The following is a 26,782-nucleotide window of genomic DNA, read 5'->3' as shown; positions in this document are numbered from 1 at the left end:
GTGAGGCCAGACACTGCGCTCTAAGTGTTTCAGAAAGGATGTCACTGAGTATCAAGAGCACGTTCAAGAGACATCTGTCACCGCCATCATCATCACCGGGTGGCCTCCTGCAGTGCAGTTCTGACACTGACTGTCCACAGCACAGACCCCACAAATGAAGGGCACTGTTTCCCAGCAAGGCTGCTGCCCTACTGTCAGACACGGCCACAAGTTTGGAGGTCTCCATGCCCACCCACACTTCTGACCAAGCGCCTACCAATGTACAACTCCCTGGCGTTTGATGACTCACTAGAACAACTCACAGCGCTCGGGGATGCACCATATTTACTGCGGCTTTATTGCGGAGGGCACAGGTCAGGACCCGTAGTGCACACGCTCTCCCTGGGTGCGGTCGGGAGGGCCCTCCCCTTGGAATCAGGGCATATCACCCGCCAAGCCTACAGAGTTGCTCCCCAACCAGCAAGCTCCACCGGGTCCTCCCTGAGGTTTTGCTACGTAAGCTTGATGGACTCCATCACTGGACTCAGAGTCCAGGCCTCCTCCCGTCCTGGAGCCCAGGCTGACTCAGTGCTCAGTCACTTACTCCCATCGCTGGATATTCCGGTGTGACCAGCCCCCGCCCTGAGGCGCCCTGGTGGCATAAATTCAAGTGTGACCCCCGGGATCTTAGACGTCAGAGACAGTCAGTCCCATGACTTGGGAATTTCAAGCTTCTAGCATCTCTCCTCCCAAGAAGCAGGGAGAAAGGCCTGGACAAAGTCTTAACTAAACAACACCCACATTTTACACTTGAGGAGAAAGGTGGCAAAGACTTTGACCAAACTGCCTGAGTCAAGAGCCAGCAGGTGCCAAGCCAGCACCGGAACCAGGATGTATGGCTCTGGGGTCTCTGTCCATAATGACCACACAGCGCAGGGCCTCACAGGCCACCTCTGGGAGTCAGTGTAGACACGCTTGGTCAGCAAGACCAAGGGTGTGATAGATAACACGATAGACAGAGGTAATGGCCCCATGTTGTTCCATTTCACCGGTAGCTTTATCTTGAAAGCAGATCAGCAGCACGAGGTATCGCAAGTGGCCTTCACGCTTATGGTTTCTGCGGAAGGGACAGGTCTCCCCAGTCGCAGACTATCTTTTAAGCGGTCACATGAAACACTTCTGCTAAACTGGCAGTGGCCCACAGCCAAAGCGGACTGACCACAACAGCCAAATTCACATCAGCAATTTCCTCTTTCAAGCCAAATCAGAGGTTTTAGCATTGCCAATAAAAATGACCTCCTCCCTGAACCAGTAGAAGACTGAGTACCTGTGTATGACACGGGTCACCTCCCTTAAGTTCTGAGCGTCAGACTGGGATTTATAACGTGGGGATACAGGAGGAAGCATTTGTGTTGTGTGTGTCAAGACATTTAGCAATCAAGATAAAAAAACGTCACGGGAGTACAAGACAGCACAGGGAAGACAGCCAGTGATATTGCAGTGGTGTTGTAGGGTGATGCACGGGAGCTACTCTTGTGGTGAGGACAGCACACAGTGATGCCGAATCACTACGCTGTCCGCCCGAGACTAATGTGCCATTGTGTGTCATCGGTACTCAAATTTAAAAATTAACAACAAAAGGGGCGCCTGTGCGGCTCAGCCGATTAAGTGTCTGACTCTTGGATTCGGCTCAGGACATCATCCTACGGCCGTGAGATCGAGCCCCATGTTGGGCTCTGTGCTGACTGCAAAGCCTGCTTGGGATTCTCTCTCTTTCTCTCTGCCCCTCCTGTTCTCTCTCTCTCTCTCAAAATACATAAGCTTCTAAAAACAATAAAACCAAATAAATAAAACTTAACAACAACAAATGAGAGACAGTACTTGTGCTCTTCTGAGGATCAAATGCAGTGACCCACACAAACCACTCCACACAATTCCTGATGTCCGGCGGCTGCACAGGAACTGTCAGCTATTGTCACTGTTGTTACTGCTTGGTGAAAACCCACAACTGGTTGGTGAACCACTCCGCCCACTAGGTACTATGCAGAATTGTTACGAATTCCAACTCAAGGACCCCGTGAAATAGCATATTAGAAGCAAACGTTGGCACGTATCAAACTTTTCAGTGATTAAAGACCCTAGGAGAGGGGCGTCTGGGTGGCTCAGTCGGTTGAGCGCCTGACTTCAGCTCAGGTCGTGATCTTGTGATTGGTGAGTCTGAGCCCAGCATCAGGCTCTGTGCTGACTGCTTGGAGCCTGGAGCTGCTTCAGATCTGTGTCTCCCTCTCTCTCTGCCCCTCCCCTGCTCACGCTCTGTCTGCCTCTCTCTTTCTCAAAAATAAATAAGCACTAAAATTGTTTTTAAATACCCCGGGAGAGCACTTCCATGTTCAAACACCAAAGGGTGCATTCTGGCCACGGCTGTTCCATTAGTGGCAATAACTGGACATGAGACCCTGGGATCCATCTCAGGACAGGAAAGACAACACAGGGAGGAGGCACCCAGTCAGAAGTCAAGAAAGAACAGAGGGGGAATAGCAGTCGAGTATGATAACAGTGGTTTCCAATTTCAGGCAGAGAGGAAGCCTGCAAGTTAAACAGATAAGGAACATCGTAGCTGGGAAGGCTTCTGAGTTCAATCTAACACGCTCATTTTGAGACATGAACTTGAAAGTCAGGCAACAAATATACACTTCATCACGTTCGCTTAAATAGGAGATATCTTAGAAACGTCGAATGTGGAACAGTTCAACAGTATAGGAATTTCCTATTGATTAAATGTTTCACCACCATTAGGGGTCCAGCTAACAGTGAACCACAGCAGAAGTGTCGTTCTTATCCTATCCGTGGGTGAGCACACAAATCCTCAGGGGACGGTCAACAAGATCCGACATTTGGAAAGGGAATTTGACTTGTGTGCGGAGGTAGCAGATTAAACCGCTCAATCGTTTTCTTAAAATTTTAAGCAAAACATATCCTAGGAAAATGTAAAAGGAGCCAGTCAACTGTAGAACGCAAAGGAATAGGAAGCGGGATTTAAAACCAAAAGATGGGCCATGATAATTCAGAGGAGGTAATGCGTCATAAGTTCTCAGAATGAGGGCTGCTGATAAAAGGTGGGTGAAGAGACTTTCTGAAGAAAAACAACAGATTACACGGAGGAGAGAAGAAGGTTGTTGTAGTTTTTTTTCTAATTGTACGCTTCAAGCACTATCTTTTCTGGGGCAAAATAAGGAAATGAAAGGAGCAGTGAGCTTCATTCATTCGAATGCTTGTTCTTGCCTGGAGCAGAGGAAAACTGACCACGAGGCCCCCCCTTTGCTCTTTCCCCATCTTCCTGGATTTTCATTTTGTTCTAATTCCTTCTTCACCTCCCTAAAGCTGAGGGACTTCTGGAAATACCTGAAGATCAGGCTTCACATTTAAAATTCAGGTTATCAAACCACTTGAGGATGCACTTGGTTTAAATGAGGGAAACTTGGATTGTCACAGAACAATGGCGTTTGTTTATTTTAATGGAGGGAACAGCTAGAAAGCATTTGCAGAAAACTCAGCAATGCTGAGGCAGGAGAGAGAGACACAAGCCCTCCCGGACACCAGGGCTAAACCACGGACGCTCCAACAACTGGTATGTGAACAAATGCTGCTTTGTAAATGACACGTAAGAGATCTGCAAAAGAATTACACTTATATTTTCTGTGACTCACACCAATGCTCTGATCCTTTTCATATATGTTCTCTATCACAAGAGCAGTGTGTTAAAAATATCCTACACGTTTCAGTAAGTTTCTTGTCCCAATCAATCACCATTGTGCTATAAAATACACTCAAAGCAACAAATGCTTTTTTTCCCTCAACAATGCACACATTTACCACTTTAGAAAAAGTTTTGACCTTTACAATGTTTGTGAATTTATTTATGGAAGAAATTTGAGTGTCCATATTTGTCCTGCTCATACAAAAGCACAGCTCAGAAGAGCAGTTATAGAAAGTAAAATTTCAGGGTGCCTGGGTGGCTCAGTCGGTTAAGTGTCTGACTTTGGCTGAGGTCATGACCTCATGGTCTGTGAGTTCGAGCCCCACATCAGGCTCTATGCTGACAGCTCGGAGCCTGGAGCCTTCTTCGGATTCTGTGTCTCCCTCTCTCTCTGCCTCTCCCCGCTCATGCTCTGTCTTTCTCTCTCAAAAATAAGTAACCATTTAAAAATTAAGAAAAAAAGGAAGTAAAATTTCTGCACTAAAATATAACTGTACCTAGTTGGTATACTATCTCATCTATTTGCTGCTGGTTCGTATTTATTAATAACACTACAAAGACAATGAAAAACAGATAACATGTATCACAATCATAAATTATAAAAGACAATTTAAAAATGTACTTAATTATTACCCTTAAACTAGTCAAGTCTATTTGCGATTTTTTTCAGATTAAAAAAAAAGTAAAACTATGATTGATTTGTTCTTTGATTTAATTTTCAATTCTCTCTCTGAACAAAAAGAACAGTGGACTGCAGTGAAAACATAGGTCGAAATTCAATATGAACTTATTGCAAAGTTTCCAAGCTCCAAGTCAGTAAGAAACAATGTAATCAAAACAATTATATTGAATTGGGTAGAATAAATAGGCCGCTTAATAATCTGTTCAAAACGTGTTGCTGAATCAACAATATAAAAAAATATATAGAAGTATCTTTGGGGGCAAATTGGCTGTTATCAGTTTCTTTTATTTTTTTAAAGGGAGAAGACATAAACAAAGCTATAGATGCATGGATAAGTTGATATTTATCCCAAATAACTTATTATGAAAGAATTTGGTTTTAACGCAAACTTGGGATCTGCTTACAGTTTAACAACTCTTTAACTGGAAAGCCCATACATAATTCTAATAGTAAAACAGAATCTGTCGGGTATTGATTTTACTCTCACCGTATGAAAAGAAAAATTCTTCCATAGCAAATGTTTGTATTACTCCTCTCATTCCAGGGCTATCAATAGTATAATCACGTGAACATGATGTCAAACTATTCCACCTGTTCATTTGGGGTCACTTGATATTTATCTTATTAACCGTTCCTAACTGGACTCTAACTTCTAGTTCTATGGCTTTTTTTTGTCCTTTTTTCTCCCACATCCATGTCATGGTATTTTTCTTCCACCTGTGAAAACAGGGTGCGGAAGATCTAGGGTAGGAGTGCTGGGCTGTAAATCCTGATGTGTCCTATCCCAGCTCTGTGATCTTGGGAAAATAAGAGACGCTTAATTGCACTTTGAAGATGGAAGAAGAGAATCCATGAAATTCTTAGCAGAGCGTCTGATATAAAAACAAGCTCTTTTCTAACACAGTTAAAAAGTCCAATCCAATGATGAATACGTGCCAGCATTAAGTGGAGAATTAAGTAGACGTATGCATTTGCACACAACTGTAGCCTCTTGAATTATGAAGAGTAACTTGAAATTAAAAGTATTATTGAATGGCTGTGATGGCATCTGTGCTGAAATGCATGTTTCCCTCTGAGCTTTCTTATTCAGCACAGCCCCCCCTTGTGAGGAGGCAATTGGAAGCATCTCCTCTATTCCCCGGGAAAGGAGATCAAGTCATGCTAAGTCTGGGCATCCATCATCTCTGATGGATGAATCTGGGAAGAGCATCTCCTTAGCTCCCTTCTCTTTATTCGTAGAGCGAGCCTGCTTGTCCCGTCTGTGATCTTTGTCTGGAAGCTCCTCATTTGGGAGATCTGATCTAGTTCACAGGTGCCTTGGACGTGGTCGGTAAAGCTGCCCAATAATGGGATCCATTTAGGGGTGCACAGGTGGCTCAGTCAGTTGAGCGCCTGAGTCTTGATTTCGGCTCAGGTCATGATCCCCGGGTTGTGAGATTGAGCCCCACGTCATGCTCCACGCTGAGTGTGGAGCCTGCTTAAGATTTCAGTTATGCCCTCCAAAGCATCCCCTATCAGTGATCAGGTGTAATTTGGTCTCCATCATTACAGCTGGATTACTTTTCAGTCTGTCTGAACCCAAACTGTGTTATTTATTCAGGGGACCCTCAAATATTCCAGGAGACAGATTCGCTATTGCCAGAAAAGAAACAATTTCATAGAAAGAACTTTCCCAACGTCCCGCTGCTTGTAAATACCAGATTTTGTTTTTCAAAGCGAAATATTTTTTCCTTACGTAGATTCTTCTTTTGTTGAGATATGATTCACATAGCACAAAATCCACACTTTTAAAGTGTACAATTCAGCACTTTTTTTTAAGCCTATTCACAAATTTGTGTAACCATCACATCTGCTTCTAGAACATTTTCCACTATCCCCAAAAGGAAACTCCATATCCATTAAGAGTCATTCCCCTTTACCCCGTCCCCACTCCTGTAATCCACTAATACACTTTCTGTTTCTATGGATTAGCCAATTCTGGATGTCTTATCTAAATGGGATTATACAATACGCAGTTTTTGTGCCTGGCTTCACTCACTTCACATAACATTTTTGAGGTCCATCCTTGCTAAAGTATGTATCAGTATTTAGGAGGTATTTTAGACAACAAGAAATCATTAAGCTTTGTACTTTAGAGAGAAAAAGTGAACATCTGTATTTCCTACTTTAGGAATTCAGTCACTTTAACAGTCACAGGAAATCTTACAAATCAGTTCAGCTAAAAATGTGGAGTGTGTTTAAAATCTTACCTTTGGTCCCATGGTGACAAATTGAAACACTAACTAAAATAATAATGTTTAAGAGAATCAGCCAGTTTTCCAAAAATTATGCTAAACTCACGACTGTCAACAGTATTTTGTGTTAAGTATGTTGACAGATAGCTTCAATTTTCTAATTCTTTTCATTAAAAGTCCATCTTGACATGGACTGTAAAATGGTGGTTAACAGGGACGGCAAACAAAATAATCAATCTTCAGCGAGCAAGGGCTAGGACATCAGCATTCTACACTAAAGGCACTTACAGCTTGCTGGAAAGTGCTGGAAGGTCGTGGAGAATCTCCTCATATGGCTCCTCAGAGGCCAAGGCAGGAACAGATAAACGTTCTTTAACCCTTTCTTCCCAGGCGATTTCAGCTTTCAGCAGCATTTCCTCAATAAACTCAGAGGCAGCAATATCTACAAAAAACAATACAAGACACAGAAGAAGTAGGAGGCGAGATCACAGAAAACGATTCACTTGGAATAATTCCGATGTGCTTAAAATGCTAAAATTTATCAACACATAGAGCAAAATGAAAAAAATTAAAAGTTTATGGTAGGAATAAAATTGCAGTATTGCCATTTTATTTATTTATTTATTTATTTTTAAGACTTTAAAGTTTGTTTATTTATTTTGAGAGAGACAGAGACAGCATGAGCAGGGGAGGGGGAGAGAGAGAGAGAGAGAGAAGCCCAAGCAGGCTCTGCATTGTCAGAGCAGAGCCCAACATGGGGCTTGAACTCACAAAACTGTGAGATCATGACCTGAGCTGAAACTAAGAGTTGGACATTTAACCATCTGAGCCACCCAGGTGCCCCATGCCATTTTAAAAGGCTATCTTGTTTTATATCAGTGACATATTTAATTACAAATGAAATGAAAAATATAAAAACAATAGCCACCAAGTGGTGATGTGTAAGATGTAAAATCACGGAGAAGCTAAGCTTGAAGGAACTTAATGTCATTTTATTCTCTGCAACTCTTCCTTCAGCTTGATGAATGAAAAAGATGAAAATAGTTATACCTTCCCGAAGACTGGGTTAGTATAAAACTTGTCGTAGGCACTCTACAAACATCCTACTAAATGGGTAGATGGACAATAGTCGTGTTATGAGAACAGTAAGTCTAGCCTTTCTCTGTGATCTGTGTTTTTCAATCTGAAATATAATTATATTATAAGTTACAGGTTGACAGTAACATCTGAACATCTTTAGGTGGTCATATTGATGTGCCTTAATCAAATTCGCACTTACTAACAATCAAAACCGGAAGTCAGTCAATCCTGAAGAAAAGTTTGCATTCATAACAATTAGGAATCTAATGGGTGCAACTCTTCTTTTTCAATCCTCATGACTGAACTTCCTGGGATCATGACCTGAGCTGAAATCAAGAGGTGGATGCTCAACTGACTGAGCCACCCAGGCGCCCCAAGAAAGAAGTATTTTCATTCAATCAACAGATTACTGAGAGTCTTTTATCGGCCCATCACTGTGTCACTCATGACCAATAAAGTATGGAAAATGGATTATACTGATGGTAGACTCAGCATGACCCACATGGGCAAAACTGTGTAAGACAGCCATCATATCTTGAGGTGGCCAGGGTTGAGGCCAGACCAGACATTTAGTCATGCCCTGGGCTCTAGGGCTGTGGATTGCCTTGGGTGTCTATTTGGGCACATTTAGGTCTAGCTGACGCTAGACCTAAAAGGTAGAAGTGTGACAGATGGAAGTCTAGATACTCAAGGGTCAATCATATATTCTCTTCTCTGGGAAAGAAGCCAGGGATGTAAACTTGAAAAATGTGATCTGTTGGAACTACAGTAAACAGAAGATGTGACATATTTGACAATACATATTTTAAAGAATAGGAAAAAAAACTATAAATTTCTATTTACTCTTTACCATTTTGAATTTTTTATGTTTAGTTTTGACAGAGAGAGAGAGAGAGAGAGAGCACAAGGGAGGAGGGGCAGAGAGAGAGGGAGACATAGAATCCAAAGCAGGCTCCAAGCTCCACGCTGTCAGCACGGAGCTCGACGTGGGGCTTGAACTCATGAACTGCATCCTCATGACCTGAGTTGAAGTCAGATGCTTAACCGACTGAGCCACCCAGGTGCTCCCTTTTTAAAAAACAAAACAAAACAAAACAAAACAAACCACATGCTTTTGTAGTTAATGGTAAGATTACTACACTATCATTAATATTAGCCTGATTCTAAAGTTAGAAACTATAAAGCAATCTTAGAGTTTTGTTCGTTAAATCTTCAGTTTATTTGAGCAGATAAGATGGACTAGGGGCGCCTGGGTGGCTCAGTTGGTTAAGCATCTGACTCTGGATTTTGGCTCAGGTCATGATCTCACAGTTCCTGGGATCGAGCCCCACCTTGGGCTCCACACTAATGATGGGGAGCCTGCTTGGGATTCTCTCTCTCCCTCTCTCTCTGTCACTCTCCAGCTTATGCTCTCTCTCAAAAAAAAAATAAACGTTAAAAAAAATGGATACACTTAAATAACATTTAACTCCAAAAAAATAAGAAATAGAGAAAAACTCTCATTTTGTCATAAGCTGGCGGTTAGTCATGTAATCATACACCTGTAAGTATATCCACTGACAAATCTCAGGCATAAAGTGCTTTTAGATTATTAAAGTATAGCAATAAGAAGAAACTGAATTAAGTTATTTAGATCAATTACTACCTTCAAAATTTTATTTCATTTTATTACTTATGCTATACTTTTCCTAGATTTTTATTTTTAATAAATGAATAACTGATTAGTATATTTGTCAAATTTTAAAAGCTAGAAAATGAATAAGCATCTATTTTTTAAATTAGTGTATTTACATATGCAATAACAGTGGTAAAAAGAACTCTAGAAATATTCAAAAAGATACTTATTAAAAATAGTAACATTAAGATTTTCAAAGTTTTAAATTAGCTTGAGAAAGTCCGTCTTGATTTCTATAGTATACCTATCTGTGCAGAAGAAAACATTATTATTGTTTTAAATTACTCTAGCAAGGGGACACCTGGGTGGCACAGTCGGTTAAGCGTCCGGGACTTCTGATCTTGGCTCAGGTCATGATATCACAGTTCGTGAGTTCGAGCCCCACGTCAGACTCTGCACTGACCACAGGGAGCCTGCTTAGGATTTTCTGTCTCCCTCTCTCACTGCCTTTCCCCTGCTGTCTCTCTCTCTCTCTCAAAATAAATAAGTAAGCATTTTTCAAATATTACTCTAGTGAACAAGTGTATATTTGAAATGATAAGAAACTAGTTAAATAACAGCAAAATATTTTAAAGTAATTGACACTGAAGGAAATCACTGCCTAGGAAATTAAAGCTCAAAAGCAGATTGCACCCAAGTCCAAGGGCACCCTGTACACGGAGCCCCTCTGGAATGTCTTCTTGTAAAGGTGCGGGGGGGGGGGGCGAGGCACAGGAGTTTGTGAACAGTGCTTGGACCCGAGCGGGTGCACAGAACTTGGCCAGGAGAGGCTGACTCTGGTGATGGTGGATGAACAACTCTGGTAGGAAAGGAAGGAGACGGTAACTGCCGGTGGTCCCAGGATGCGATCACCTACCTGAGGCCTTCTCTTCATTGCAGTTCAGAAGGTTTGGATTCGCCTGATGCATCAGAAGAAGTTTCACCAGGTTTGTCTGAAACATTAAAGATCACGGGAATAAGAAACAGTGTGGTGGATACCGAGGATTCGTGAGTAGGTGCTACGCAGTCCTGGCTTCCAGGGCACTTAGAGTCTGGTGGTGTGAGAAGGTATAAATATATCCTACACTAAACGTTTCTTACCCCCTCCACTGCCAGTTTTTTTCCGTTTCTTATATAAAAAAAGTGACAGACACTCCAACAAAAAATTAACTATCAAATGAGGTATAAATCGCTGAGGCTTTGAAAAGGCTCACTTAACGCCCTTCAGGTTTATTTTAGGGCATCTTTTGGGAGGAATCGCATATTCTTGCACGTTTTAAGTCTTTGTTTTAATTTAGCAACTCTAAATTAAAGTCTCACCAGTATGGCCTAATCACGGCAGCCCCACAGGTAATATGAACTAAAGTCACGTGGGAAGATAGGGCAACATACTCCCAGGCTTTAAGAAGGAAACAACTTGATGAGAGATTAATCTATGTTTTAAATCTTATTATAAAATAGAAATTCAAGGAATACATATAATGTACATGTATCACTGACAGAGGGGAAATGAAATAATTTCCAGTGGGTCCAACTTTTTAAAATGGGTCATTCATGGTATCTTTCTGTGTTTCTTCCCCAAATTATCCCTATTTCCTGGAGTTGACCACTGTCGTGAATTTTGGGCTATTGCTATGTTTTCCTTATAGGTTTAACCCCTACGAACAGAAGTATATCCAAACTACATACTGCCCGGTTGTATCTGTTTGTGACATTTATAGAAGTGAAATCCTAGTGTCTATATTCATAGATGCCCTGCTCTCGTGACTTAACACTGCGTTTTGGAGAATCACCAGAGGCAATGGATGTGAACAAGATTTTTCCATTTTCTTGGCTGCATGTAACTGCACTGTACAAATGTATCACGATTGGTCTGCCCTCCTCAGTGGACATTCAAGTCATTTGCGGTCACTTACTTTCACAAATAATGTTGCTACAGACACTCTCATTTATTTCTTTTGGGACACAGGTGCAAGGATCTCTTCTGGATACAGCACTTTAGGGGACAGAAATTGCAAGGCAAAGGTCTGGACATCATCAAAGTGGTCAGAGAGCTCCAATTTTTTTTTTTTTTTTTGCCGAGAGCTCAAATTTACACTCCCATCCCCAACAAGAGTTCCTGTTGCCCCATATTCTATGTAATAATTTTGTGATTGTACATCTACATATTGCTAGATTCACATGCTCTCCAACACTTGTTTTTGTCATTTTTTTTAAGCTTAGCTATCATACTGGGAATGAAGTCCTATTTTGGTCTAGTTTTACTGATTTCCATGACAGCGAAGGACACTGCGTTTAGTAGCCAATCTTAGATTTTCTTTTGTGGAGTGTCTATTCAAGACTTTTTCACCCACTTATTACTGGAGTGTTTGTCTTTTTATTAGTGATCTGTGTTCTTTGTACATTCTAGAAACACTTGTCAGATACACATATCCCAAATATTTCCTCCCATTCTATGGCTCACCTATTCATATTCTTGAAAATGTTTTTTTTAAGAACTGAAGGTTATTTTCACTTTGTTTTGCTTTTGTTAAAGTGCAACATCTCTACTTTTTCTCCCTAGAGGTTAGCACTCTTTATGTTCAATAGCTCTTTGCCTAATCGAAGGTCATGACAATATCATGCTATATTTTCTTCTAAAGGCTCTATCATTTTAATGTTTATACTTATGGACCACCTCAAGTGAGTTTTCACAAATGGCACATAAAAGCTCAAACTTATTTTGGTCCAGCACAAATGTGTTGTTTTTCAGCCATATTTCTTAAAAAAACAAAACAAAACAAACAAAAAAACCTTTTTTTCCTCTCATACCGAATTACTTTGCTACCTTTGTAGAAAATTAATGGAATACATATGTCCCTGCCCACTTTTGGACTCTGGTCTATGTTTCATTGATCTATTTGTCTGCCCTTATCTCATTCCCTAACTACCTTGATTAGTGTAGCTTTATAGCCAGTATTGAAATCACATAAGTGAAAGACTTACAGTGAGTCTTGAAAAAAATCTGTCATTTTCTTACTTTTTAAGATAAGTTTGTCCGTGTGGGTACTTTGTGTCGCCATATAAATTTTAGAATGAACTTTTCAATTTCTAGAAGAAAGGGTTTAGGATTTTGATGGGAATGGCTTTAAATAGATACTGTATTAATTTTCTATGGCTGTTAAAAATATCACAAATGTAGTGCTTTAAACAAAAAAGAAATTATCTTACAATTCAGCAGCCTGACACACGTCTCACAAGGTTGAAATAAGGGTATTGGCAACAGGATGTTCCCTCGTGGCTCTCGGGGAAGATCTGTTTCTCGACTTTTACAGCCTCTACAGGCAACTCATTCCTTGGCTTGTGGCCCCTTCCCTCACCTTTGAACCTGCATCTCTCCATCTTTGCAGAGCCACACCTCTCGCAGACCCTCAGCCAGGAAGAAATGCTTCTCTGCTTTTAAGGACCCATCTGGGCAATCCCCGAAAATCTTTCCATCTCAAAATCCTTAATCAACCACAACTGCAAAGTTCTTCTGCCTTGCCAGGTAACAAATGTATTGACAGGAACTGGGTTATTAGGGTGTGGGCATCTTTGGGGGATAACATTCAGCCTTCCACAGCTAGTGCAAAAATATTCACTGTCTCTACACATGAATGTGGCTTTGCCTCTCCATTTATTTAACTCTTTTCTCATTTCTCACTGCAGTGTTTCATCGTCGTCAGTGTAGAAATCTTGTTAAAATATTTTATTAAATATATTATTATATATTTTGTGTTTTCAATGCTGCTGTGAACAACTTGACGTATGCACTTAATGGTTCTGGTTTTTCCATTTTTTCCTGATTCCTTTGGCATTCTTACCTTCCTTTCTCCTTTCCCATCTGTGTCTTTTATTTCCATTTCTTGCTTTATACTGATTCGAATGAGACTGGCTTTTCCAGTCTTGGGTTTTGCTTTTGTAACATGTGCTGTGATGTTCTCCCCACACGGGGAGCTTCACATCCAGGCACACTGAGGCATCTCCCCACCCACCAATGATAGCTCCTCTTAGCACTCTCATTAAAAAATTAATTAGATTTTAAATAGTCTGCTCATTGTTCGCTTTCCCAAAGCCAATTCAAAAATCAGTGTTTGGTTTTCCAGGACACAAATTACATCAATAACATTTAAATTATGTTACAGTAGAGAGATTATATTTAGAAGTTTATTTTTACTTCCAAGTACACAGTTTACTAAAGAAAGAATCTCTTGAAATCTGAAAGATAGAATACATACAGCAGATGCCCAGGACGTTAAAATATGTACAGAAGAGAGTTTGGTTATATTAAAGATCAGAGAGATTTGCTTGCATTTAAACCAAATGGAAGGGGAGAAGGAAAAGAAAGACGGAGAGCAGGAGAGAGGGAAGGACAAAGGAAAAAGGAAGGAGAAAAGACAGAAGAAAAGGGAAAAAATCCAAAATTTAGCTAAGATTGCCTTTGGTTTCCACAAATCTGAAAAAAGTTAATAAACCTAAAAGCTTTCATATCTCTGCAAAAACGTCAGACCATCACAGAGTCTAACAATTAACTTCACATTTCTAAATTCAATTCACGGTTTCCAGAACTCCAGAGAGAAACTTGCGCAATCTCTCAGCAAACCACTCCTCATCCCCAGCTTCAACTAGAACTGCAGAAAGCATTTAAGTAATCAAGCAAAATGCTTCCTACATAAAAATCTGCAACAATAAAAGTAACTCCATTTTATTTCAGGCCCATAAAAATAAGCATCCGTGTGTGGAAGGAGGCTTTTCTCATTCGGGAAATTCCTTTATTTTTTTAGAGATGGTATTTCCCGTGCACTTCCAATTAGAAATCAGGGAAGCACATCACAGAACTAAATTAAACAGGCCAGTGCTAATTTCAATTACTCTCCTCCAAAACATTTGTTTTATCCTCACAAAAGATCTTTAGGTAAATTGCTTCATGTGTGAATAGGTCGAGCGTGCAACCCAATAAGAATTCATCTACACTAGTACAAGACCGTTATAATCACCAAAGGCACCGGAGGATAAGGTGACTGTGCGTGTATTGGGGTGGGGGGGGTGAGTGTGTAAAAGGAGACCATAATGGCTAATAGAAAATACACATTTAAGCTGAAATTTAAATCCATCCAAGATTCACTGGATATGGACTTCATTCGTTGGAGAGTTGTCCTTCAGATTGGATGAATTTAGCAAAATTAATTGCTTGATGGTCATTTAAATTCCCTCTTTGAAGAGTCAAACAGTAGCAATCAGTGGCTATAGCTGGTTTCTGTCTGAGACGCTAAAAGGGATCGTTTCACAACCCAAGGAGAAGACACTGAAACCTTAAAGGTCCGGAACGCACAGTGTGTGCCTCCTACCTCACTGGTGTCTGCTCTACACTGTAATGAGCCATTGCCTCCCACTCAGAACCCCCTGGAGGATTTCAGATCCAACATACAAAACCAGCTAATAAATGGTTGCCCCCCGCCCCCCGCCATGTGTGGTCCCGCTACGATTTCACATGAAGCACAGATCCTGTGTCCGTCCTTCAGAACACAAGCTCTCCAACTGCTCCAGTTATCTGTGCATCCTTCCCGAGTGGGTCCCTTCTCCCCGCATGTGGCAGCCTCCTTGCCCCATGACCTTCCTGGTCCTGCTCCTCGATTAATGCCTATGCTACCCCACAGGTGTTGCCCATGCCATCTGCCCCTGGCTGGACTCCCTTTGCCCATGTGCTGTTTTCCTGGGGTGCCCATCACAGACGTGTGTGCCCGGTCCTTGCTGCCCCCAGGGCGTCCCTCCCGCAGCCTGCTGCGCAGGTGCACGCACAGAGGGCTGGAAGGACAAGCACCTGCCACCCGAGGACCATTGCGGGCCCCCTCATTTGTGGGCAGAACTGCGCGTTCCGGGTCAGGCCCTGTGCTGATGAGAAACATCACTGTCTGCCCACCCTGCTGGCACGCATTAGGCATCGGAGGGCAGTGGGGACAGATGCAACCCGCCATGGTAAGTGACATGGTTCAGAGATACAGGTGCCACAGCCAATGCAGCCACTGAAGCATCATCTCCTCATGGTCTACCATGTCAGTAAGACAGAACCACTTAACAATCTCAGGAAAAGCAAAGAACATGAGAGGATGCACATGGTGGCATGTTCCAGAAACTGGAAGTGGTTGGGTATGGTCACCTGTTCCAACCTGGTGGGGGAGGCTGGGGAATGAAGCTGGAGAACAAAGTGGACTCCCAGGCACAGGGGCTTGCAAAGTGCACTGTGGAGTGGTGTTTCCTGTCCGGGCACAGCAAAGGATGCTATGTGCTGACACTGGATGATACCTGCATTGACAAGGCTTACATGTGCAGAAGGGGTGGGACAGTGCTGGTGGGCTGGTGGGTCAGGCCCCATGTAAGGATACTGCTCCTGGACAGGGTGGGGGCAGTGGTTACATCTCACATAGCCTCACACCATTCCCAGGTGGGAACTCATGGACTCGGGTTTATTAGGCACTGGAGAGGGGAGGAGGGGGGAGGAAGGATGATGTCCAGTTTTGTGGTCAATAAATGATGACCCATAGAGAGAGCAACTCATTGGGGCTGGAGAAAGGAGCTGATGATTCCCTTCCCATATGAGTGGAGGTGGAGGGCAGGTTGGTAGAGATTACCCAGTGGGCACTGGTCCTTGGGGGGTCTGCACAGTGAGAGAGAAACAAGGCAGTTTGGGGAGCCATAGACAGGTAGAGCACTGGGAGCTTCAGGTGAGAAGATTCCCTAAAGACGTATCAACATGTCCTTATATAGCCTGCACGGAGCACTGAGCCTGTCAATACTGAGTGCTCAGAGGGGTGGGAGGAAAACCAGATAGTGACTTTATGTTTTCCTACAGCAAAGAAGAAATATCTGAAAAACAAACACAACAAAAACAAAACTCTCTGAGAATATCTTAATTCTTATGAACCTGGGGAAAAAAATGTTTCTGGCAATACAATTGACTCCTTTGAACATCAATATACACAGGCTGTGTGATACAAAATACTTTGGAAGGGAAGGATATTTAGGATGTAGCATTTGTGCGGTTACTTTCTGATGATTTGCTGTAGCATCACCAATCCTACTGTGGGCACTAAAAATACATCAAGGCTAGAATCAAATTTTACTTTATGTACGACTCGTAAAAGAACTATAAAACCAAAAGACATCAGTCACATAAACGATTCAGTTCCCAGTTTTAGACAAGAACAAGCCATCTCTTTTTTTCTCACTGGAAAGTTCATATAAAGGGGAGTTTTAAAATATATATGCCATCCCAGGGGTGCCTGGGTGGCTCAGTCAGTTAAGCATCCGACTTCGGCTCAGGTCGTGATCTCACACTCTGTGAGTTCAAGCCCCACATCCGGCTCTGTGCTGACAGCTTGGAGCCTGAAGCCTGTTTCAGATTCTGTGTCTCCCTCTCTCTGACCCTCCCCCGTTCACACTCTTTCTCTGTCTCAAAAGGAAATAAACATTAAAAAAAATTTTTTTTAAATATATCCCATCCCAGTATAAATTTCAATAAGAAAAACTGTTACAAATTATGAGTTACCTTCTCCATAAAGGTATTTATATTTGTAAGGTATTTATAAGAAAGTGAAAGTGCTATGAATGTCTCTAAAAATGCCATCAGTCTTTAAAAATGTTAGCATTTCTAAAGCTTTTTTCTTTTCCTGAATGGAGATATATTTACAATAAATTCCTTTAGAGTTCTAAATCTCCCATACACATAACTTGATATTCAAAATAAAACCTATTTCTAAAATATTATCTCCAGGGGCGCCTGGGTGGCGCAGTCGGTTAAGCGTCCGACTTCAGCCAGGTCACGATCTCGCGGTCCGTGAGTTCGAGCCCCGCGTCAGGCTCTGGGCTGATGGCTCAGAGCCTGGAGCCTGTTTCCGATTCTGTGTCTCCCTCTCTCTCTGCCCCTCCCCCGTTCATGCTCTGTCTCTCTCTGTCCCAAAAATAAATAAACGTTGAAAAAAAAATAAAAAAAAAATAATAAAATAAAATAAAATAAAATATTATCTCCAAAATGAATATTAAGTGATATTTTTACAGATGAACAAATTTTAAATATAATCCTCTATATTGTACGGTATTTTCTTGACAAAATAAAAGAAACACAATTTATCCAAAATCTATTAATATAAATCTCTTAGTTGTTGTTTTTTTTTTTTCTCTAGTCTGAATCAAGGCACACATTTTGGTTTTGATGTCATGCATTCTAACAGAAAAGCCCCCCTCTGCCTCTGAGTGTTAGTGCTTTGCTTCAAGTTCTTGGTTGATTGATCTTTCAATTCCTTGGGTTAGTCTGCTGGACACAGAGATAGCATGGAGGGCAAGCAAAAGTCTTCACTGCTTGGAGCTTACATTTGGGTGGAGACCCCACCTGGATAGGTATAAGGGAGCAAAATGGAAAAGCCACCTAGGAGCTTTAGATCTATCCTTGGTGCTGAAATGTGTGAGGGTTTAGAAAATACTGAATTAATGACTAGTCATTTTCTAGAGAAGCTGAGGATAAATGTCACATTACTTTTTAAACCTGCCTCATTTGATGACTATAACTGGCCAATTCTGGAAACCTTTGTGTCGGATGTTTGTCTGTACAAATTGAGCAACTGAATCAATTGACTAGGACACACCCCAAATGCTGTCTCATGCATTTGCCTCTGCCATTCCCCAGAATCTCCTGAGCTACAGAAAAATCCCCGTTTTAACTGAGGTTGATGGTTGCCACTGATTGAAGACCTTGGGGCCAGACTCTATGGAAGAAAAATTAGTGAGGCTTGTTATGTTCACACAGCCAGTGAGTGGTTGAGCTGGGTTCAGAGCCAGGGAGAAGGCCAGGGGAGTCCTCAGAACAAAACTGGCTTAATCGTTTGGATGGGAAGAATGAAATATAGGTGCTTGTGCAGGGAAGTGTCCAGGAAATACAGGCAAGAACAAAAAATATATACATCTTTTTTTAAAAGTTGGGGTCAAATATTTTTCAGCTGGTTTTGAAAGAATAAATTGAGCAATTGGAAACTGTTTCTCCATTCATTTATCACTAGTAAATGATGAGTGTTGGGAAAATCACTGGAGCACCGGAGAAGTAGGAATAAAAACATCAAGCTGAATTACTCTGCATCTTGCAAAGGAAATGTAGCTTTGAATCATATTTCCCACATTAAGTTCATAACTGTTTCTCTAGGCTGAAAACAAAGACTCAGAAAACCCAAAGTTTGACAAATTGTTCAAATATGGCAGATAATGGGGTGAGAGTACTAATACCCATGAACTCTCCCTGCCTTATTCGCCAGCCATCCCGTTATCTTACAGCTTGCGTGTGACAGGAATCACTGGCAAGCTTTATGAAGGCAGCGGTAATTGTGCCGGGCTCATGTTTCTTAAATCACCAAGGCACACAAGGTATCATGCTATGTATCTTATACCGAACATATGTATATAGGTTAATCATTATTTTGTATATATGTTGATGTACACCAAATGGTATATCTGTTAGCCATTATTTCTTTTTGTTAAAGGTAACTGTGTAAATTAACATTTAAAAGAATCTACTTTCAATTACTAAAACCAAATGCCAATCTGCTTACCACATAGCCAACCTGTTTTATCAGTTTAATATATTCACTAGTCTTGGATCAAAGTTATAGAAAACATGTCTTTCTCCATGATACAAATTTTATCTGACTCTTATCCTGTTTTTTACCACCTTATCATCAAATAAAGCTTAATTGTAGGTCCTTTAAAAATGTAGTTTCTTGGGGGGTGCCTAGGTGGCTCAGTCAGTTGGGCGTCCGACTTCGGCTCAGGTCATGATCTCACGGTCCGTGAGTTCGAGTCCCGCATCGGGCTCTGGGCTGACAGCTCGGAGCCTGGAGCCTGCTTCGGATTCTGTGTCTCCCTCTCTCTCTGCCCCTCCCCTGCTCATGCTCTGTCTCTCTCTCAAAAATAAATAAGGGCATTAAAAAATTTTTTAAAAAAAGGAGTTTCTTAGGCAGAACTTCCCCTTCCTGCAGTGGAGGGTTTCCCATGAACCCCTGAAATGTCAGTTCCTTATTTTCATACAAACTCTTGGCCTCTGAAATTGCAGGCCCATAACTGAGAAAAGTATCAGGAGCTACATCTGATTGCCTGAGGGATATAATTTCTGAAAGCTACGCATTCTTTCTGCCTTAATCATATAGCTTCCAGGAAGTGGAACAGAAATGTCTAGATGTTCTTACCAATAGATCTTGGAGTCAGAAATTGGTCACACTGAGACATACTCAACATGTAGAACCAAAGATCCCCACAGACACCTTATAATGGAAGTTATACAAATGCACCTTCATTTCTCTTCTGCCCACAGATGGGTTTCATGTGAAAACAATCATAAATTAACTTCTTCATCACTTTAAAACATACCAACTTAGGGGCACCTGAGTGGCTCAGTCGGTTAAGCGCTTGATGCCTGGTTTCAGCTCCGGTCGTGGTCTCACAGTTCCATGAATTCAAGCCCCACATCAGGCTTCCTGCGGACACTGTGGAGCCTGCCTGGGATTCTCTCTCTGTTTCTTTCTCTCTCACTGCCCCTCCCTCTCTCTCTCTCTCTCTCTCTCTCTCACTCAAAATCAATAAACTTTAAGAAAAGACTTCAAAAAAGATTTAAAAAAATACCAACTTAGCCTGGTTTCTTCCACATCCTCCCTGCCAATTACAATAACCCCTGGGAGGGGCGCCTGGGTGGCCCAGTCAGTTGAGCATCTGACTCTTGATTTAGGCTCACATCATGATCTCACAATTCATGGGGGCTCTGTGCTGACAGTGTGGAGTATGCTTGGGATTGTCCTCTCTCTCTCTCTCTCTCTCTCTCTCTCTCTCTCTCTCTCTCCTCTCCCTCTCTCTCTCTCTCTAAGATAAATAAACATTAAAAATTTTTAAAAAGATAACCCCTGGAAATAACAAGCAACCCAGGAAGAGGTCTGAATAGGCAAGGAGACAGGGAAACTGGCTCAGGGCCTGAGGAAGGGAGGAATCCCAGGTAACCGAAGGCTAGCCCAGACCCAGTGTTTCCCAGCCCGACTTAGGGACAGAGAGGGGCCTGGGTAGATGGATCCCTCCCACATTCCAACTGTTCGTTCCAGCAATAGCAGGTGAGTCCAGAACCATGATCTGCTAACATGTAGTGCCAGATCAAGCACTTTTTCTTCCAACCTGCTGAGACTCCCCTCCCCAACGAGAGGCAAACACAGCTGGGAGGGGGTGCCTGCAAGAGGGAGAATGCCCCAACAGGCCCCCAGTCCTGAAAGTCTTTTGTCCCTGTGGACATCCACCTACCTCACCCAGAGACATGGGGTAGCCTGGCTTGGGAAAACCTCTTCCACCCTTTGGGAGAATTAGAAGAACACCAGGGGCATCAGATAAGCCAAGTGGACTAAAATGACAACTCAAGGGGTCTGAAAATGAAACTGTAACTGGAACCACAACCCACTCAAGTAGAACAGGCCTTGCAGGCTGAATTTAAACAGGCTGACTAAAACAGAAGATTTACGTAGGACCAAGATTCTCCTAACATAATAGCTGAAGTGTCCAAAATGCAATTAAAAACCCCTCACCACGCCAAGATCAGGACATCACAACTTGAAAGAGACAAGATGATGGATTGGCAACAAGAGCAAGGTGGATGGTGTGGGAACCATCTGATGATGATGGCAAGGCAGCTCTCATAAGAATGCTTCAACAGGCAACTACAAATCCTCTTCAAAAAAATTGAAGTCCATCTAAGACACGGAAGTTACAATGAAAAAAAAAAGCCAAATGGAAATCACAGAACTGAGAAATACGATAACAAATAAAATACCCCAACTCCTACCAAATATTTCATTTGACCCACAATGAAGTAAAACAAAAACCACACACTGGGTTCTGATAAAAACAATTTAAATGTCCAATAACAGAAGAGGTGATGTAGTTAGTCCGAGGCATGTCTTTAAGAAAAAAAACTTGCTAATTGGGCACCTGGGTGGCTCAGTCAGTGAAGCATCTGACTCTTGATTTCAACACAGGTTTTCTGAGATTGAGCCCTGTGCCGACAGCAGGGAGCCTGCTTGGGATTCATTTTCTCTCTCCGTCTCTCTGTCCCTCCCCCACTTGCTCGCTCTTTAAATAAAGAAACTATAAATAAATAAATAAATAAATAAATAAATAAACTTGTTAAATCTAGTCCTATTGCCCCAGAGTACATTATCCAATAAAAGCAGTTGAAGGAAAACAATTTATTATTCCTTGAAATGATACCTGATCTAAATGTCCAGTCAGAAAAGTTGAAAAACTGGGTAAAATGAAAGCCTTAATTAATTAAGTTGTGGTAGCATTCTGTTACATTTTACCAAGCTATCAATCCCTCACTTCTGGGTTTAGCTCCTTCCAGAGGGATCCCTGACTACAATAAGCACGTTTTAATAATTCACTGATTACCATTCTTTCAGCTCAGAGCAACAGGTAGTGTTCTAGGAAATAGCACTTGCTTATATGTTCGCTTCTCTATGTTTTACTAAAGACAAAACCTCTCACCCAGCGTTTTCCAGTGTGCCGCGGTGCTAGAAATGAAGCACGGGTGTATTCATGGTGTACTGAGGTTATTGATCCCCCAGTGCTCCTATGATCTACAGGGGGATCTAGGGGACCTGGGGCCCCTGGGCCCAATGGCTTCACCATCTACAGCCTCGGGTCCCTTAATCAATCCATTTATTTACACAAACATTCACTTGCTAAAAGCACAGTTTGAGGTACTTAATAAATAGCCTGTTTGAAATATTTATTGAATGAATGAACCTTTTCATACAGGAAATGTTGTCAAAGCAAATGATGTTTTCATTAATTTGAAAGACTTTCCCTAAGCAATGTGCTTTTTCTAAAATGATTGAAATGCAAATGTTTTCGATTATTTCAATAACTGCAGTACTCAAATTTTATGATCGCTATTTTTCATACCCTTTAGGATCTAAGAGACTCAACTTGGTATGAACTTAACTTAAGGGGTGTGACTGTCACCCTAGACCAATGTTTGGGAATCAACAAGTTTAACCTCAGCCTTCCCTATTTATGTAAAATTGAATTATCTTCCCAAAGAGTAATACTCAGGCTTTCTCTAACACAAAATATGGCGTATTTTATAAACAGATTTTGATATTATTATGAACACTGCTGTCATATTCACCCACATAAGTCATTTAAAAGTCAGTTTGCTTCATGATATAATGGTACCTGGTGAGAAAGTCATTTGTGCACTAGTGACTCAGGTTGTATTAGCTGTAGCCAAAAATCAATTCAAAGAAAAAATATCTGATAGTCTTTCTTCATTCATTAAGATGAAATGTAATTTATATGAAAAATAAAAACCAAAATGCAAATTTGCTGTACTTCTAACTGTAGAGAACAAATAGAATTTTTAACGATTCATGAAACTGTGAGCTATTAAAAGGACTATGAAATGTTAAGAAAATAACAAGTCCACTCTATGCAAAATGTTTACAATCGTGCATCATTTATCCAACAGTTTTGACTACAACACGCAGAATCCCGAGAATGTATGCTTTATGTATCCTTCCAAAAGACGATGTTTTCTTTGAACCGTAAAACTATTCCTTTCCTAATATGATGCCATTAAAAGTCACATATGTAGTACACAATTTGAAATGCAACAATTAGATACGAAATGATACGTTAATTATAAGTTTTTTCAAAGTAATTTAGGAAATCACTTCACCTGGCCATACTTTGCTGCCAAATGGAGCGGGGTCCAGTACTGATTGTCTACTATATTGAGGTCCCCGCCATGTTCGAGGAGAAGAGACACCACTTCCTTGTAGCCACTGGCACACGCCATATGTAACTGCAACGAAGAAATATTTTGTTATGCCACTTTAAAAAAAAAAAGCAGTGACATCAAAACAATTTATTCAGTGGCTTGAAGAGAGCTAATAAAATACTAAATCCAAAATACCTTTTAAAAAAGAACATACATGCGGTTTTATTTACTTGGTATCAGCGGACATCATCCTTCTTTGCAAAAAGGCTTACAGGTGAGTTATTTATTCTTCACCTTCTGATCCGGACAATGTGCGCTTTTTCATATAATTCCCATTTCCCCTTTTAGTGTCGCCTTCTACTATAATCTGAATACTTTTATTTTTTTTTTTTATTACTTTTTGATAGAGACAGAGCACAAGTGGGGAGGGGCAGAGAGAAGGAGACACAGAATCGGAAGCAGGCTTCAGGCTCCGAGCTGTCAGCACAGAGCCCGATGCGGGGCTCAAAGTCACAAACCGTGAGATCATGACCTAGGCCGAAGTCGGACGCCCAACCGACTGAGCCACCCAGGCGCCCCTGAATACTTTTAAATATAAAATACAATCATTGAATGCTTTAATACTTCCTGCCCATAAGTCACACTCGCTCTGAAATTCAACCCCTGTACTTGGTGTGACCAGAGGAGATTCGAAGATATAAACGACAATAGGAAATGTGACGGGATCATTTTAATGGTTATGAGCAGGTAAAAGGGGTAGGGACACCAGAAAGGATGAGTTAATCCTGACAGACCTTAAAATGATGATGCAGCTCTCATTTGAACGTGCTCCCCATTTAGTTTCTGAAAGCAACCTGATTTAGAAATGAAGGCTCAGCAGCCACAACGAGGAGATCAGGGTTTGCAGAAGGATTCAAACTTTCAGATGCGGTAAGTCCTGTTTCCAATGCTGCAGGCTTTATATATAAGCCAACTATCATCACGCTGCAATTTATTCCTTTTTTTAAAATTTATAAATGTTTATTTATTTTTGAGAGAGAGAGAGAGCACGCAAGCAAGGGAGGGCAGAGAGAGAGGGAGATCTAAAGCGGGCTCCATGCTAACAGCCCAGAGCCTGATGAGGGGCTTGAACCCATGAACTGTGAGATCATGCCCTGAGCCGAAGTTGGAATAACGAACTGAACCACCCAGGCTCCCCCAATTCTTTTTTTAATGTTTATTTTTATTTTTGAGAGAGAGAGAGCATGAGCAGGGGAGGTGCAGAGAGAGAGAGGGTCAGAGGATCTGAAGCAGGCTCTAAGCTGTCATCACAGAGCCGGACACAGGGCTTGAACTCACAAACTGCGAGATCATGACCTCAGTCAAAGTCAGATGCTCAACTGACTTAAATTGGTTCTCAATTTAAATGAGGTTATTAAGTAACCACGTGACTGATTTCCTGAACGTAATATTAAGGAACTATGAGGAAAGGAAAAATAAAAGTAATATAAAAGTAGTAAAAACAATGAGTTCTTCCTGTTTTCGTAGCATGGGATTTTATAGCTGTTTTTATTACAAAGACAAAATTGCAATAAAGTCAAAAGGACTTATTAAATACATGTACATATATATTGCAAAAACATTTGCTTTTCTCCCTCTGGTCGTAGTTATGCTCTTTAATGTACAGTATGTAGTTATATGCTTATTTCTTGTACTTGACTGTACCAAAAAAGCAAATATATCCATCCAATTTAAAGCATGAATATTAAGAGCTCACATTTCACATCAATCTTCCCATACTTTATTATATATAGAACTTACCTCATTAATATTCTAGCAAACAGTCCCCCAAATAAAATATCCACAAGTATTTTACAGAAACATAATTTTATATATTTGTTCTCCAAAAAATATCAATCTTTCACCTGCCCCTAAATTTATTCTACATTATTGAATAATCAGTTAATTCGGAGGTTACTCTGAACTATGTGCACTAAGATCGGGATCTCAGAAGATTTTAATTTTTAATATAAAATGCACCAAGAACTGTCCATTTGTTGGTCAGCATCTGATACTAACGATGTCAAGTTCACAGGATGAACTGCTTACGAGTAGATTTGCTTTCAACTCAGCAAAACTGGGTTCTGCCATATCAAACTCAGCCCAGCTCTCAGCCTGTCACGTCAGGCACTGCTCTCAAAGAAAAGACTAGAAGGAAAGTCTTGGCTCACTCAGCAGAAACACTATCCAAAGCATGAGCTCCCAGTGACCTCTCTGGAGACAGACAAATTTAATCCTAGGCAATCTCAAAATGGAAGTAAAAAACCCTGACTTTGAATACTTTCACACCATCACAAGAGATAACAGAATTTTAAAAATTCATCATCGTAAAATATCAAGAGCTTAGAGCCTTTACCTCGATTCTCCTGGCAACCAAATTCTGAATCCATAAGCAAGCCTACAGACCCTACAGGGACACTCTCATCGTTAGGTTAGAGTATAAACAATGGCTATTTTCTGAAATGGAAGTTATACCCCTACCTTGCCGCTATTGCTGGAAGCCATCAGGTGCCAAAATGTGAAAGTGTTTACCACCATGGCATCTCAGAATACTCCTCTCCCGCTATTATATGGGGTCTTAGGAGAGAGAGAGACACAGAGGTGGTTGTTGTTTCGGTTGACAACTGGCAACAGCCTCTTGGCAGGACGACTGGAAAAGGACGACCTTGGAAAATTATGGCAAGTTGGAAATTACTCTTCTAACAGACTGCTCTTCAGGAAAGCACAGTGAGCCATCACCTGGAGCATATAATCCGCCTGACCAATCCCTAATTAGCGGGCATTTCTGTATTTGCCACACTTCTGATCTTACACAAGATTGTTCTGTTGATAATCACTATGTTTGCATCTCTGACCATTTCCTTCTGACACATTCCCAGAAATAGAATTGGGATTCTAAAACAATGAACGTTTTTTCAAATTATTTCTGTAGGCTGCCACACTGAGTTCCAGAATGTTGGTGCCAACTCACACCCCAACCAGGGCTGTAGGCAGGGACTCAGCTTTCTGTGTGCACAGACCCTGTGTGCATAGACCTGTGTGTGCATAGACCTGTGTGTGCACAGACCCTGTGTGCATAGACCTGTGTGTGCATAGACCTTATGTGCATAGACCTGTGTGTGTGCAGACTCTGAGTACATAGACCTGCATGTGCATAGACCTGTGTGTGCATAGACCTGTGTGTGCACAGACCTGTGGGTGCACAGACCTATGTGTGCACAGCCCCTGTGTGCATAGACCTGTGTGTGCATAGACCCTATGAGCATAGACCTGTGTGTGCATACCCTGTGTGCACAGACCTGTGTGTGCATAGACCTGTGTGTGCACAGCCCCTGTGTGCACAAACCTGTGTGTGCATAGACCCTATGTGCATAGACCTGTGTGGGTGCAGACCCCGTGTACTTAGACCTGCGTGTGCATAGACCTGTGTGTGCACAGACCTGTGTGTGCATAGACCTGTGTGTGAACAGACCTGTGTGTGCACAGACCTGTGTGTGTGCAGACCCCGTGTACATAGACCTACGTATGCATAGACCTGTGTGTGCAC

General features: G+C 41.5%; 1 protein-coding gene across 1 annotated transcript in view; it reads right to left on the bottom strand.

The window, feature by feature from the left end:
* Positions 1–26,782, bottom strand: part of MYO16 (myosin XVI) — a 493,885-nt gene that overhangs the window by 334,360 nt on the left and 132,743 nt on the right. Inside the window, exons 7-9 of the mRNA XM_030314012.1 lie at positions 23,155–23,280; positions 10,264–10,339; positions 6,941–7,094 (exon numbers count right to left, since the gene is read on the bottom strand). Coding sequence (XP_030169872.1) covers positions 6,941–7,094; positions 10,264–10,339; positions 23,155–23,280 — 356 coding nt within the window. The remainder of the gene's footprint in view (positions 1–6,940; positions 7,095–10,263; positions 10,340–23,154; positions 23,281–26,782) is intronic.

The sequence above is a fragment of the Lynx canadensis genome, chromosome A1, assembly GCF_007474595.2.
Source record: "Lynx canadensis isolate LIC74 chromosome A1, mLynCan4.pri.v2, whole genome shotgun sequence".
Classification (NCBI taxonomy): domain Eukaryota; kingdom Metazoa; phylum Chordata; class Mammalia; order Carnivora; family Felidae; genus Lynx; species Lynx canadensis.
The sequence above is the reverse complement of the archived record's forward strand: the minus strand, read 5'-3'. Positions and strand labels throughout refer to the sequence as shown.